The 14,226-nt window shown below is 40.2% G+C and overlaps 1 protein-coding gene across 2 annotated transcripts in view; it reads left to right on the top strand.

The window, feature by feature from the left end:
* The window catches only part of LOC138246188 (serine/threonine-protein kinase SBK1-like), a 62,647-nt gene extending 48,866 nt beyond the window's left edge, over positions 1-13,781 (top strand). For both annotated transcript variants that reach the window (XM_069200516.1, XM_069200517.1), the window contains exons 3-4: positions 1,592-1,794; positions 5,729-13,781. In XM_069200516.1, the coding sequence (XP_069056617.1) occupies positions 1,592-1,794; positions 5,729-6,535 (1,010 nt within the window). In that variant the 3' untranslated portion in view covers positions 6,536-13,781. The remainder of the gene's footprint in view (positions 1-1,591; positions 1,795-5,728) is intronic.
* The last annotated feature ends 445 nt before the right edge of the window (positions 13,782-14,226 follow it).

The raw sequence follows: 14,226 nt of genomic DNA, 5'->3' as shown, positions 1-14,226 counted from the left end.
GCACAATACATCTATCTACCCTTCACGCAACACAGCGCAGAAACTTGCCTTGTTGAGCTGCATTGTGTGAACTGTTAGTAAATCTGGGTCTAAGTCCATGTTGTGGCAACCTTGGTTTGAGGTGCAGAAGCCTTTGCAGTTGTACTACCTAGTTTTTCCCTAAATATGCTACTTTTGTTTCAGTGAAAGAGTTCTTCTTTCACTAAATTGGTGATTCTTATTCAAAAATAGAACCGTAAACAGTGAAACTAGAATTATCTTGTAGTAAAAAGGAGGAGTTGTGGGTTTGTGATATCAAATAGGTTTTTTTAATCTATTTTTAGCTGAGTTGGTTTAGATTTTTAGACAGAAGACTTTAGTGGAGAAGATCATTTTTAATGTTTTCGTTTTACAAGATGTAGGGAAAAAGTGATTTTTTTAAAATCTCCAGATTCTTTCAGGATTACGAATGAAGTGTCTTTTGAGGCTGAAAATAGAGGAGAAGCATTTAGAAAATCTGTTCTTGTTTAAGATCTTCTTAGAGAGAGTGGCACACTCATCAATGATGTCTTTGAGAGAGGATTTAAAGGTCTGAATGAGAAAACTGGTTTTGGAGGAGATAAGAGAGCTCAAATCTTCTTTGCAAAGTGTTACTGTATTCTCCAGCCAATTTATATACTCCTTTGCTTAGAACAGAAGAATTAGTGGTCTGAGATATGAAAATGGGAGTAGGAACTGGTTAGTCCAGTACAAGCTGATGACATCAGAAGTTTGAATAGAGTCATGCTTGACATATCAAGGTCAGTAATAGAGACATGGCCATGCATGGATTTGAGACAATGTTGTGTATGATTGCTGGCTGTGAGGAATGGTACATGTTTGGATGTGGAAGACTCAGAAGTCTTGTTCAATCTAATATTAGACTCTACAAGTAGTTTAGTGTTGAAGGGGTGAAAGGAGCTAGGAGGTCATTACATTGATAAATTCACCGATGAATGCAGAGAATGTAGATGGTCAGTGGTAGATAATAGTGCCATGCTGAAATGCTATGTGTGATGCTGAGGTTTCAAGATTCTCTGTGTTTTGTAATATGGATTTGCTTGAAGAATTCAGAAAGAGCAATTAGAGATTCTGCTTGGTTAGAAAATGATGAATTGGTTCTTTGAAATTTATGAATTTAAAATGAGCTGTAGGGACTGTTTGTCAAGTTGTGCTTAACTTTCACTGCTAAACTACAAGGGGATCCTACAGAAACACTCACATCAACTGCCAATGAACCAAATCATTAGTTTTGGAGAGTTCAAGGCGTAGGTCACATTTTATGGATTTAAAAAATCAATTTCTCATAACTGTCAACACCATTTGTCATGACAAGTGTTGAAAGCATAATAAAGGTAAAAGGTATTTACAATATTTTCTTTATAATACTCCAAATCCACAGCCTGAGAGCTCTTACATGTCGGCATGTAATTTAACATATATCAAAAAAGGAAAAATGGAACAGTGTTTCACCTTCGTAAGTCCATATCAAGTGTAATACTGCACAATACAAATCTTCATTAACATAATAGAAAATAACATAAATAATACATTTCATTTATCTTTTGGTAAGGCAAGGCCATGGCCCTCAAGCTAATGAAGAAGAAAACCACAAGGCGTTCAAATTTTCTTCTTGAGTACTGCATTTCACTCTGCCTCTCCTCTCACCCACGAATCATTGGTACATTTGGAATTGCCTTTGAGACTGAGAAATACTTCATCTTTGTACAGGAGCTGGCGTCAGCTGGAGATCTTTTCTCGATCATGGAACCCGGGGTAGGTTAAGTATTCTTGATATTTCACATTCACAGAGATAGTTCTACTCATGAATTTCGTACAATTTTCAAGTTGAATAGTGCTTGGTTGTATAGCCTTCTAATGCCCATGGTGAGAGCTGTTGAACCTCCAATTAGGTTCTACAATCTACTTAGAAAATTGTATTGCAAGCTGCCATTCACTTCTCTCTCTCATATCATTCAAACACAATATTAGTTATAATAATTAGGTGCTGTAGGTGCTTTCAATTCTTCAACTCTAAAAAGTTTCAATTCCATCATATAAATTGTTTGACAGACTAGCTTCTAAATTTGTAATTTATGTGCTACTAAACGCTTCAATTTAATTGGCTTCTACTGGTCAACATCTACCAAGATGATCCATGGATAGTAGCTGAGGCAAGCCTTATTACAGTATTAATACATATATATCACTAAGCCTCCTTCCACAAAGAAATGCCTGTAATCATAACAGAGTTCTAATAAAAAGTGATTACGTAGCACACAGAATGTGTCTGCACTTGGAGACGTGATGCAGGAGAAGACAGCCTTAAAGTTATTCACTTTCATTTGCAGAAGACTAGTTAAGTACATTAAAATGGTTCTAATCTCTTTTGTTTGCTACAAGGTCCTGAAATGAGTCCTCGAAACATGAATTTCTATTTTTTTTTGTTACTTATTGAACATGCTCCAAATCTATCAAAATTGTGTAGTCAGTCTTATTTATAAACTTATTTAGGTTAAAATGTGATTCAGTTAAGTACTTCTGTATGCATGTCATGTTGTAAACTATCAATAAGGTATATAGAGATCAATTTATTAAAGACCATATACATAGATAGATAGATAGATAGATAGATAGATAGATAGATAGATAGATAGATAGATAGATAGATAATGTTTTTATGTGTTTCTTATATTTATCTCAGAATAAAAATTATGTTCAAGCCAGGGCATTTTCATACAGGGAGAGGCAAATATTAACAAAAACAAAATGGAGAAGTGAAAAAAAGAATGACATATTGCAAAAGAAACTCACCTGGAGGTTCTCACTACCCAAAGAATTTCAAATATATTAATTTTAAATATGTGATCTGCCGGTAAATAGTTTATACACCTAGAAATATCAAAACCTATATCTACCAAATTGTTATTACTAATATTAATAAAATAAAAAATACACCATGTGAATTCTATCCCAAAGTTTATGGGTCTGATTTATAATAACAATATTATCTAAGGCAGAGGGCACACAGAGATAATTATTGACCAGGTGGAGCATGGTGCTCGGCTTTGCCTCGGCTTTCTGACTCCACCCCTGTCAATACCTACTTATGACTATGCTCCTCCTTGGACAATACAGCATGTGAATAGATAAATGGACCACACATTCTGGTTTTGATCATCCTTCAGTACTTCTTTAGTTGTTGAATAGTATCATAGGTGTACTGAAATGTCCCACTCGGGCAAATATTCATAACTACATGCCAAAGATTCTGAGATCAATCCTTATTTCATAAATCTCAGAGGACACTTTCATCAGTTGATCATACATTTTGGGTCACTTCCCCATTCACAAATATGTCTTATATGGAAACAACTTACCTGTTGACTATAACTAAATAATTAAATTCTATTTTAGAAAAGATTTTGCTTTTTACGTCAGTCTATCCATTCTGGGCTCTATGGAAGAAATTAAAAGTTTGGAATGGGTCCCCATATTTCTCCTAGAGCCTTTACGTTTCATGTGGATTCATATTGTGGGCCTTTTATTGTGAATGTGCATGATAGGACTCCCAATTATATATTTAGGTAACCTAACAGTGGTGTAATATGAATGAAGTCCTAAGGGTATCAGACGTGACATCACATATAACTTGGCTGCTTACAACGTAGTAGGGTACGACATCACATACTCTTTAACCATGATAAAGGAGATTCTGTCATTTTTTTAAAAAGACTTTCTTGAAATTTAATTTGCAGCTTTTTAATTGCTGATAACAGGCACAACTGACAATTAAACTAGTAAGAGCCGCATGGACACTTACTAATAAAAGATTTGTAATTACAAAGGTTACATCAAAGAGGCTGTAAAGCATGCCAGCGGTCAGACAAGAAGCAACCAGAGGGTTAATGTTCCCAGTCAGTAGTTACTCCTAAAATTATGTCCATTTGCCTAGAAGACAGTTCTATCAATATTTGGGTGGACATTATCAGAATGAAATGTTCAATGCTTTGTCCATTCTAAAGTGCACACTCTAACTTCCAACTGCTTTCACTGCACTGATTTAAAATACAATGCAAATATGGTACAAATATGTGTTTCTGTATTCACACAAAAGTTTTCATGTGGCAGTGGAAATGAGGTGGCATGTTGTGAGCCCTAGCAGAGTCTGTCATAGATTGCCATGAAATTGATCAATATTGGCTAAACTGACTTACTTTGATAAGAAAGTGCTGATGCAAAAAGTATCAGAGAGGAGGTGTGTACCTGATGGATAAACCATTCAAAAGGCACTTCTTGAGAAGTTGGTCAACTATAGCCTTAAAGGGAGAAAATGAATCAGAGATTTAGAGCATATTCAGAAATACCACACTAAGGGCCACCTGTAGCAAAGTTCAGATTTGCGACTCGCAAATTGCAAGTCAGAGTGTCTCGCAATTTGTGAGTCACAAATCCGAATGTAGGGCAGTGTCCTTGACACTAATTGCGATTCGCAAGGGGGTCGCAAATGCCCACCTCATGAATATTCATGAGGTAGGTCGCAAATTGCGACCCCCTTGGGAATGGCAGCCCTCACAGGGATGGTGGCCTGCTGGAGACAGCAGACCACGATGTCTGTGACTGCTTTTCAATAAAGTAGTTTTTTTTTGTAATGCAGTCTGTTTTCCTTAAACAAAAACGAGATGCATTACAAAAACAAAACAAAAAATGAAACGTTTTTGTTTCATTTTTTCAGAGCAGGCAGTGGTCCATAGGACCACTGCCTGCTCTGAAAAAATGTTTTGTGTGACATTCGCAAAGGGGAAGGGGTCCCAGGGGGACCCCTTCCCGTTTGCGAATGTGTTAGCACCAGTGTGACACTGTTGGTAACTGCGATTGCTTTGGGACCGCGTTCGCAGTCACAAAGCAATCCTACATCGCACTGCGAGTCGCAATTAGGAAGGGAACACTCCTTCCTAATTGCGAGTCGCAAACCCGTTTTGCGATTCGGTAACAATGTTAATGAATCACGAAACTGAGTTTGTGCATCGGGAAGTGCTTTTTGCAAGTCGCAAACAGCCAAATTCGCTGTTTGCAAGGTGCAAAAAGCTACGTACATGTGTCCCTAAAACCCTTAAAGATGTGGGCTGCATTTGTCCTTTCCAGACCTGTACTTCCTTAACTACCCATGTTTTTTTTTGTTTGATGGGCTCTTTCCTCAGAGTACCCAGAACTAGGACATCATGTTTTTTAAACAAGCAAATGCACAAGTGAGGTGTTGTCCCTCCTATCTTGACATAAAACGTGTAACATTTCTACACGATACTGCAGTTCTATGCTATACCATAAAATGTAATTCAATGTTACCTAATTCAGTGCACCATTATCTTAATTTTAGTCTGCATAGATGGTTCATGTGTTAATCTACACAGAATTACTCAATATTACTCCATGATACATCTTCCCAGAATTACTTAATGGTACTTCATACTATATCATTTAACACAATATCACCCAACTTAGCAGATTCAATGAAAAATGGATCAATCCAACATGCATCAGCAAAGCATATCTCAACATACCAAAGGCCATTACACAGCAGCAATTATATCCTAATATTTATACTAGTAATCAGAAAATTATATACTGCAAGCAAGACCTTGAAAATTCATTCTGATGGTCTACCTTCTCAAATGGCTTGTAAAAGTAGTGTCTTTTTATCTATCCTCAGATTGGACTTCCTGAAGAGACTGTAAAGCGTTGTGCCCTACAGCTTGCCGAAGCCCTGGACTTCATGCACAACAAAGCCCTGGTCCATCGAGATGTCAAACTTGACAACATCCTTCTTTTTGACAAGGCCTGTCATTATATAAAGCTTGGTGATTTTGGTCTTACTCGGCTGGAAGGGTTTCCTGTATCACCCATGTCTGGGACTCTTCCCTACTCCTCCCCAGAACTTTGCAGCCTTGAGGCCGGTGAAACTTTGGACCTGGATGCAAGTCTTGATGTGTGGGCATTTGGGGTGCTACTCTTTTGTATTTCAACAGGATTCTTTCCCTGGGACACTGCTTTACATTCTGATAACCAGTATGATGAGTTTGCCAAGTGGCAAGTAAACCCAGACAAACAAGCCTCACCTTCACAGTGGAAATCCTTCACGAGTGAAGCCATGGTGATGTTTCATAAACTTCTTGCTCCCAATCCAGACAAGAGAAGTCCTGCCATTGAAGCACTGAAGTACCTCAATGCCACCTGGAGAGCTAGCAACCTGAACAATAACTCCAGAAGACTTGACAACTCCAAGTTCCTGGAGGAAAAGGTTGATAACCTTAGATATCTCCAAGTGAAAGCCAGCACAGACCTCAGAACTACTGCTGACTCTTGCTCCAGGATGATTTCGGTTGAATGTTCTCCCATATGCCCGAGCAGTGGCGGCATTTCAATGCCAGAAGAAAGTTGGACAGAGAGCACTACGAGTCTAGATGATCTAGCTGATGAGACCAAATATATTACTGACTTTCTGCAGGAGGACAACTAAAAGGGATGTTCACTTCCTGGAAGAACAATTTTGGGAGAAGTTTGAAAATAGATGTGAGAAAAGAAAAATCTGAGAACAGAATGTCAGTTCAACAAAAGGAAAAGTTGTTTACATGCCTGTCATGCTGCTACCGATCACAGGCCAACATTGTCAAGGCTATATTGCGAATACGTTGAGTTGCAAGGAACTGAACATGGTGCGCAATTAAATGAAAATACACTGTTTAACATAGTACATAAAATAGGGATCCGTAAATGCCTACAATGTCACCATTTTCTAATCATCACATTTTGTACTGGAAAATTGGCCATCCTGGCCCATTGGTCAACTGAATGGTGCTTGACTTAAACACATATTTATAGGTGCTCAGACATGCAGATTAGCAGATAATGTGGAATTTCCAGCTAACTCTACTATTCATACGACTTGCAATGAGCAAATTTCAGTGCTTTTCCATAACTCGTGCCTCTAGGTAAGGGATGAATCAATTTTATTAAGAGGAGAGGTTTTGAGGTGGTCATGGTGCAAGTAGGTTCAATGCAACAGACTCCCTAGACCATGAGCTTATGATTCTACCATGATGAGATAGGTCGTCTTGGCATAAGCACTGCATTCATTTATTCACAATCCTATCTGGTCACATTATTAGAGGAATCAATCACTTCTAAGGATACACTGTGCTTTCCCTGCCACAAGTGAACTAGTCTCTCTGACGCTAGAGCCTTTGTTGCTGGAAGGACTGGATTAGAGTCCCATCATGTCTCTGTATAGCTCTGGTAGAGCTTGCTGAGATGCTGCCTCATCATCCGTCTGTCCTTCTCAAAGATACACTTCCCTCTCCTAATCCTGACTCCACCCAACCCAATAACCTAAAATGGTCCTACAATGTATGGACTTGGTACTCTAAGAACAGTTGGATAGCTTTTTACCAGTGTGATTTTTTTCACGGGTGGAGTCCTGTGTTTCCACATTCATATCAGGGTATAACTTGAAAACCCCAGGCATGGCAGAAGCCTTCTCTGTCTAATTAAATTTCTGGGTATATTGTCCCCATGTTCATTTCCCAAGTAGGGTCTCCAACATATCTGCCTTTATACACTACTCTGTTTGCAGAAGTTCAATCATACATCTATGCATAGATAAGACTTTGCAGTGATTTTTTTCACTCTTGGTTGCGTTGGTCACTACATCCGAAATCCCCCAGCATCCACACACATAATATCAATATCTTTATCTGGGAGGCTACGTTTGAGGTCCATTGTGCCTCCATTGCTCTGCTGTAAAGTGTTTTACAACTTTAAATGGTGCTATTTTAATTGGGGAGAATTATATTCAAAATGTTAATTAAGCAAACTCAAAAAGCAGAGGTATGTTTCCCATACCTCCTTCCCTGATTTTTCTAGTATGTTAATAGTAGCACGTGTTTAAATAATTTTGAAAGGGTCCATTTGCACTACAACGAACTTATTAGGCAGAAAATACTTTGGTGCGTATTACATTTGTGCCAGGAGTTCACATGGTTCTTTACTAGATTTAACAATCAACCAATTTGTGCTAAGTTTTGAATATGTGCAAGTGCAAATGCAAATATTGTTACACCTATTTTTTGCTCTTACGGTAGGGTGTAAATGTCCACTTAAGGATTTTATGAATTACTTTAAATTAAATATTCATTTTTATATAGGTATGTAATCAAGTGAATGGAAATGTGCCTCTAATATTATATGCGCCAATTAAACAAATGGTATTATTGCTTGGTTTTGCTGAGGCACATCTTTAGAGCTCAACACAATTTGTGATAGCTCTTGTTTGGCACGCTCTGTTACCACTGCCTGTTCACTGCTGGTGATAGTGAGAATGGAACATGTAAAACGACAGTAATAATACCTACAAAAAAGGGTGTAAATACTTTTTTTTGCAAATTTTATCTCCCATTATTAGCGCTGGTTGTTAAATTGAGCACAAAAGCACTGCTAGAACCTGCAGGAAATCTAATTTGAGCCTGGGAAATTTTGCATCTGATAATAGCAATGAATTGTGATTGACTGTCAGATTGCTGAAAACGTGGTTATCTGACAATAGTGGCAAGAAACAAGCATGCCTCAAATACATGTTAAGTTACATGCTGAACAATTTACATAAATATAGTAAGCGTACATTCATCTAGCTAAAAGTGAGAAACAAGTTCACCTGTACTTTGTGACTAGTTTTAGGCCAACATATAGAAAACACTCATTCATAGGGCCCCCATCAATTTGTTTGCTCCTTCTGCAGACAAATAAATAGTATGTAGGACCTTGATGTTGCCCTTGACAGGAAAAACTGTCTGATTTATAGTTTTGCAGAGAGGGTACTCTGTTGCAAACGTGCAGACTACCCTGCCCACCAAACCCTTGGTCCGCACACAAGACCTCAGATTTTCTATTGATGAAGCAGCCCCCATTGGCTCTGCTGATGGAAACTTTATTTGATGACCCATCAGTGGAAGGACATTACACTACTTGCCCTATTTAGGGTGAGTGGTGTAATTTCAGTTTTTTTCTATCACCAAAGGGAAATAACGAAGAAATTCTTAGGGTGTGGGATTCATTGATTTTTTTTGTTTTTTCTGAAATAAACTCCCTTTTTTCTAAAAAAAAAAAAAAAAAAATTAAAGTTTGGTGAACAGGTGGCAAAATGGACAGCAGCTGTCCACTAAACTTTTGTACATTGAAATGAACTGCCATGATGGCGGTTCCTTTCAATAGACAGAGAATGCCACTGGGCTGGCAGCCATTTCTAAATTTGACAGAAAGTACTCCATCATGGTGGCAGAGCTAATGTCCTCGCCCACTTCAGTGGACATAGTACTGACTATCAACAGTCCTTACATCTCCAACAATATCCAAGGTGGGATAGATGGAAATATTTACAATGTGTGAGGTTTGTTGGTATTCATGTACTTAGGTGTTCACCTATGCACTAGAACACCCCCAGTTCGTCCTTGTGAACAGATTTGCACAGAAATACATTTACACAGCACATCTGTAATTTTATGTGCAAATAATACTATTTACCAGTCTAAATTTATGATTCGTAAATCGCAAATGTGAATGTACACCCGCAAATGAAGGTGTGAATAATTTACACAACTGAATTCAATTTAGGTGTGCAATGTTCTTTGCAGGTGGGGTCCAATGTCGACTTATACCCTTATAGTTTCAGTCTCCCTCAGCTTTCCTTGAGGGTTATGCAGATCACACCTGTTGCTTTTGTTTACATTTACCATACATGGGCTTCTGCTATTGCTCTCCACACCTCCTCCTTTCTACTTAACAAGTTCTATAAATTCCTTAGCACTCAGCACAAGTCGGCTCCCAGCTTACTCAGCATGGAATGAATACCCCAAGGATGGCATGTCAGTAGCCCACTGTGCAGGGCAGCCCCTGATCCATTTACGCAGGAGGCCTGTTTACTCAGTATACCATGCCAAGTATTTAGATGTGTATACTACGGGTCACACTCTAACATGCCCCTCCCTCGCCCAAGACATGAACAAAATCATCATCCATTTTCCACTAAATATTCCTGAAAACAGAAAAAATAGTCGCAGGTGTTTGACATTGCCGTCTTTTTCATGAAACCGTTTAGCTCCATCGTGAAAGTGAGGCTTTAATCTTGCAGGAAAATTATTATGATCCTAAATAACATTTGAATTGACAATTGCAGAGTTTTACAACTCCTAAAACGATACTAAATATTGTAATAAGCAAACCAACTGATTTTCAAGTCACAAAAACTGTCGTGAACATTTTTAATGACCAGTCGCAACCATTAAACCATTCAAATAACGTATTTTATTAATAAAAGTTTGATCTCGCTATTATAAATTATAAAATAAGAAATTAGCAAGACCACCCGACCTTTGGAGGTTGTAAAGCAAATTTGATTCCTTGAAATGCTTTCAATCTCAAGGAAAGGTTCCTAATTACTGTATGTTTTCTGACAAGATGTGCAAACATTCAGAAAACCTTCATGGCAGGCAGTTGAGTTAACCCTTATGTAGAATTTCGCTTGCTGGAAAAACATCAAAACAGCTTTCGGTTTCACCTGTTTTTAAGGTATTAGACCTTTAGTACTCGGAACAAAGAGGAAGAGATGGATGTATTTATTACCGGTTCAAGTCCAATTCACTTTAAACACACCGGGGGCTACTGGTGTCATACACTGTCAATGTCAACTTGAGCGTGAAATGATGTCTCACCCAAACTGAACAAAAATATGACAAACCTCCTTTTTTTAAAGACACTCCTTCACTAAACAACAAGGGATTTGTCAAAGAGTTAAAAGGAGCTCATGGCTGCTTTGTACACCTACATGTAAATTCCAAGAAATCAGAGGTAGTGGGCGACAAAGTGACAACGCTTATGTAGCTCTGTATACTCGTAGAAAGTCTCTAGGGTCAGTCTTAGATTTGAGACTGAAGACACGCAGAATACAGAGGATTATGTTATCTGTTTCCCTCCAAAGAATGAAAGGTGAGGACTAACAGGAGGTGTGTGGGAACAGCTACCCACGGTATCTTCTCACTGATCGTGCTGCATTGAGGCCACTGCAAGCAGCTGCTTTACAGCATCACAATCAACAGCCACAAGGGGCGCCACCTTTTAACACATCGGCCCAAAAAGTGTTTATTGCTAGAGAAAGGCAGCGCAACCATGTCAATATGTTATTTTGCCTGAGGCTCTGAAATAATTGCACTGGAACTTATACTGCTTAGTTGTCAGAGCTAGTCATTTCAAAATCACCTTCATATGCCCTTTGATCCTTTATAAACACACAATGACAACACAGCATCTTTCATATACTATTAATAGATCTCCTTTACCAATGTTTATTGATAACTACAGTGCTGAAAAGTAATAAAAAGGTGATTGAAAAATCGCGCAGTTTAAATAGGAAGCTACTAAATGAGGCAAAGGCTAAGGGCTCACGCACTGTAAAACAATATCTACAGTCAGACTAGTTAGATCACAAGACTTGCACTTTAGTACCCAAAGATGCAAATAACAATATAGGCTTGCCATTTTCTAACTCTCAAGTTAGCAGTAAATAAATCCAATTTTTCAGCGAAAAGCAATATATCTCCTCATTGTCTCAGGTGGGAACTGGGGTTACTGTTCATCCACCAAGCCAGTAACTTGAGGCAGCAATGGATTCAAACTGTCAACCTAAAAGACGATTTTGGATGTCCAAAATAAGTTACAAGGCTATTGCCTCTCTGCATCATGACACCCCACCTATTGCCCATGTCAAGTTCTTTTTTATATAACACTCCCTGAACTGAGTCTCTTTCAAAGCATTTCCCATGTGCGCAGACAGGGTATTTAGGAGATTGTGAGGCCTCTGTGTCATGGGGCAGTGTGTGGTTACAGGGGAGTGTCCATCTTCAATACTGCCTATCACCGGTGTCCCAGGGTGTACGACTGTATTTAATCCAAAAGCAACAACCAAGGTACTCCCTTTGTGTTCTTGACTTTTCAGTTGCAACAACAGTAGCAGTCAAGGGGCCAGATGTAGCAAAAATAAAAATTGCGACTCGCATTTTGCGAGTTGATGCGAGTCGCAAAATGCGAGTCGCAAATTGGAATGCCAGAAAAAAAAGCGATCCGATTTTGCGACTCGCAGCCGGACTCGCAACGCTGTGTGCGAGTCCGCAGTTTGCGAGGTCGCTGTTTGCGAGTGTGCAAAAACGAACTCGCAATTAGCGAGTGGGTGTCGCAAATTGCGAATACCTTCAAAATTGCTTGCAGATGCAGCAGAACACTCCAGAAAGCATACCAGAACACTCTGGAAACACTTCCTGGCACATGATGATGGCATCACAGCCAGGAAGTTAACAAATACACCTGGGAGGAGGGCTCAACAGTGAGCAGTGTCTCTGCCACTCACAGTAGGGTGCTGAGGAGTGGTAGGCACAGCACCATGGACGCAGCAGGGACCAGCCAGGCTGGTAGGAGGGGCAGGAGATCATAGATAACAGCCAGGACAGATTCATGTGGCACATGGCGTTAATGTGCCACATGACTAGTTGGCATTTTCCTGCCCATGGACAATTTCAACTTGTATATAGTTTCTTCATGACATTAATAAAACAGTTATTTTTGTTCCACTTAACAAATGGTTAATAGGTGAGTATGGTGGGAGTTGACACGTACCGTCCAAAATATTGCGTTGCAATGTGGTCCCGTCTCAGTCTGCCTTGATTAGCTAGACTCCTATCCCCATGATGGCGATGTGGTTGTTCTTGCTCTTCATCATCAGGATCTGGGTCTGCAGGGGTGAGAGGTAGCCCACGTCGGGTGGCTATGTTGTGGAGGATGGCGCATGCGACCACAATTTTGAAAGCGGTAATGGGGGTGTATTGGAGGGCGCCTCCACTGCGGTGGAGGCATCTGATTCTTGCCTTCAGCAGTCCGAAGGTGCGCTCGATCAGGTTCCTGGTCCTCTTATGCGCACTGTTGTATTGCCTCTCCGATTCAGTTCTGGGTGTTAAAAACGGAGTCATGATCCAAGGCCTGAGAGCATATGCACTGTCACCTGTTGGGCACAAAAGTACACGGTCAGGAAGTCCAGATTGTCGTGCACAGTGACCTGTGTGAATGTCTGCAAGTGTCTGTGGCTCTACCTAGGAGGTAACCGTCTCCAAATTCCCCACGTTCCAGGCGTTGATGTATCCCACTATGCCTAAAAATGTATGAGTCATGGGTACTGCCAGGAAACTTAGCTACGATGTCCGTGATGACATAATGGGCATCACAAACAACCTGTATGTTGAGTGAGTGGGTACACTTCCTGTTGCGGAAAATGTGTTCCAGATTAGCAGGGGGGCATATTTGAATGTGTGTCCCATCTACACACCCTATGACATGAGGAAAGTGGACAATGCGGTAAAAGTCCAGCTTGGTGCTGTTAATTTCTGCCTCATTCCTTGGTAAGTATATGAAGTGAGACATGTGCGTGACTAAGGCATCTAGGAATGCCCTGAGGAACCTTGACACTGCACTTTGGGATACCCCACCTGCCACGGCAATGACCCCCTGATAGCTCCCTGAGGCCAAGAGGTGCAGTGCGCATAGCACTTGCACATGCGCAGGGATGGCGCAGCCACGCAGAGTCTTGTGTTCTAGCTGTGGTTTCAGTAAATCTATTAATTCTAGAATGGCTGCGCTGCTAAGGCGGTATTTGTCATAGATCTCCTCTTCAGTTTGCTGAAAAAGAGTCTGCCTGGTTCTATATATCTTCTCCTGTCTGTGGCCCCTCCTCCTCCTCTGCTGGGCTGCGTAGACTCTCCTCCTCACTGCTATCAGGTATATCTCCGCCATCTTGAGTAACCCAGATGCCTTCTGGGTCCCCTTTTATACTTTGGTAATGGTTACCACCTGCTCTGAGTTAGTGGTAAATGGGACATGCAAACTGGGCTTTTTGCGACTAGTCGCAATTTGCGAGTTGCAATTGCATAAGGTTTGCGACTCGCAAATTGCGACTTGCAATTTGCGGGTCGCAAAATGGGGTCGCAACGGATGCGACTCGCAAACGGGTCCCATCGCTTTTTGCGAGTCGGAAATGGGCTTTTTGCATCCCATTTCCGATTTTGCACTGTCGCAAATTGCGAATCGGCCCGTTTGCGAGTCGCAAACGTTTGCTACATC

This window comes from Pleurodeles waltl, chromosome 7, assembly GCF_031143425.1.
Source record: "Pleurodeles waltl isolate 20211129_DDA chromosome 7, aPleWal1.hap1.20221129, whole genome shotgun sequence".
Classification (NCBI taxonomy): Eukaryota; Metazoa; Chordata; class Amphibia; order Caudata; family Salamandridae; genus Pleurodeles; species Pleurodeles waltl.
Note: the sequence above shows the minus strand (reverse complement) of the source record. Positions and strands in the feature narration are given on the sequence as shown.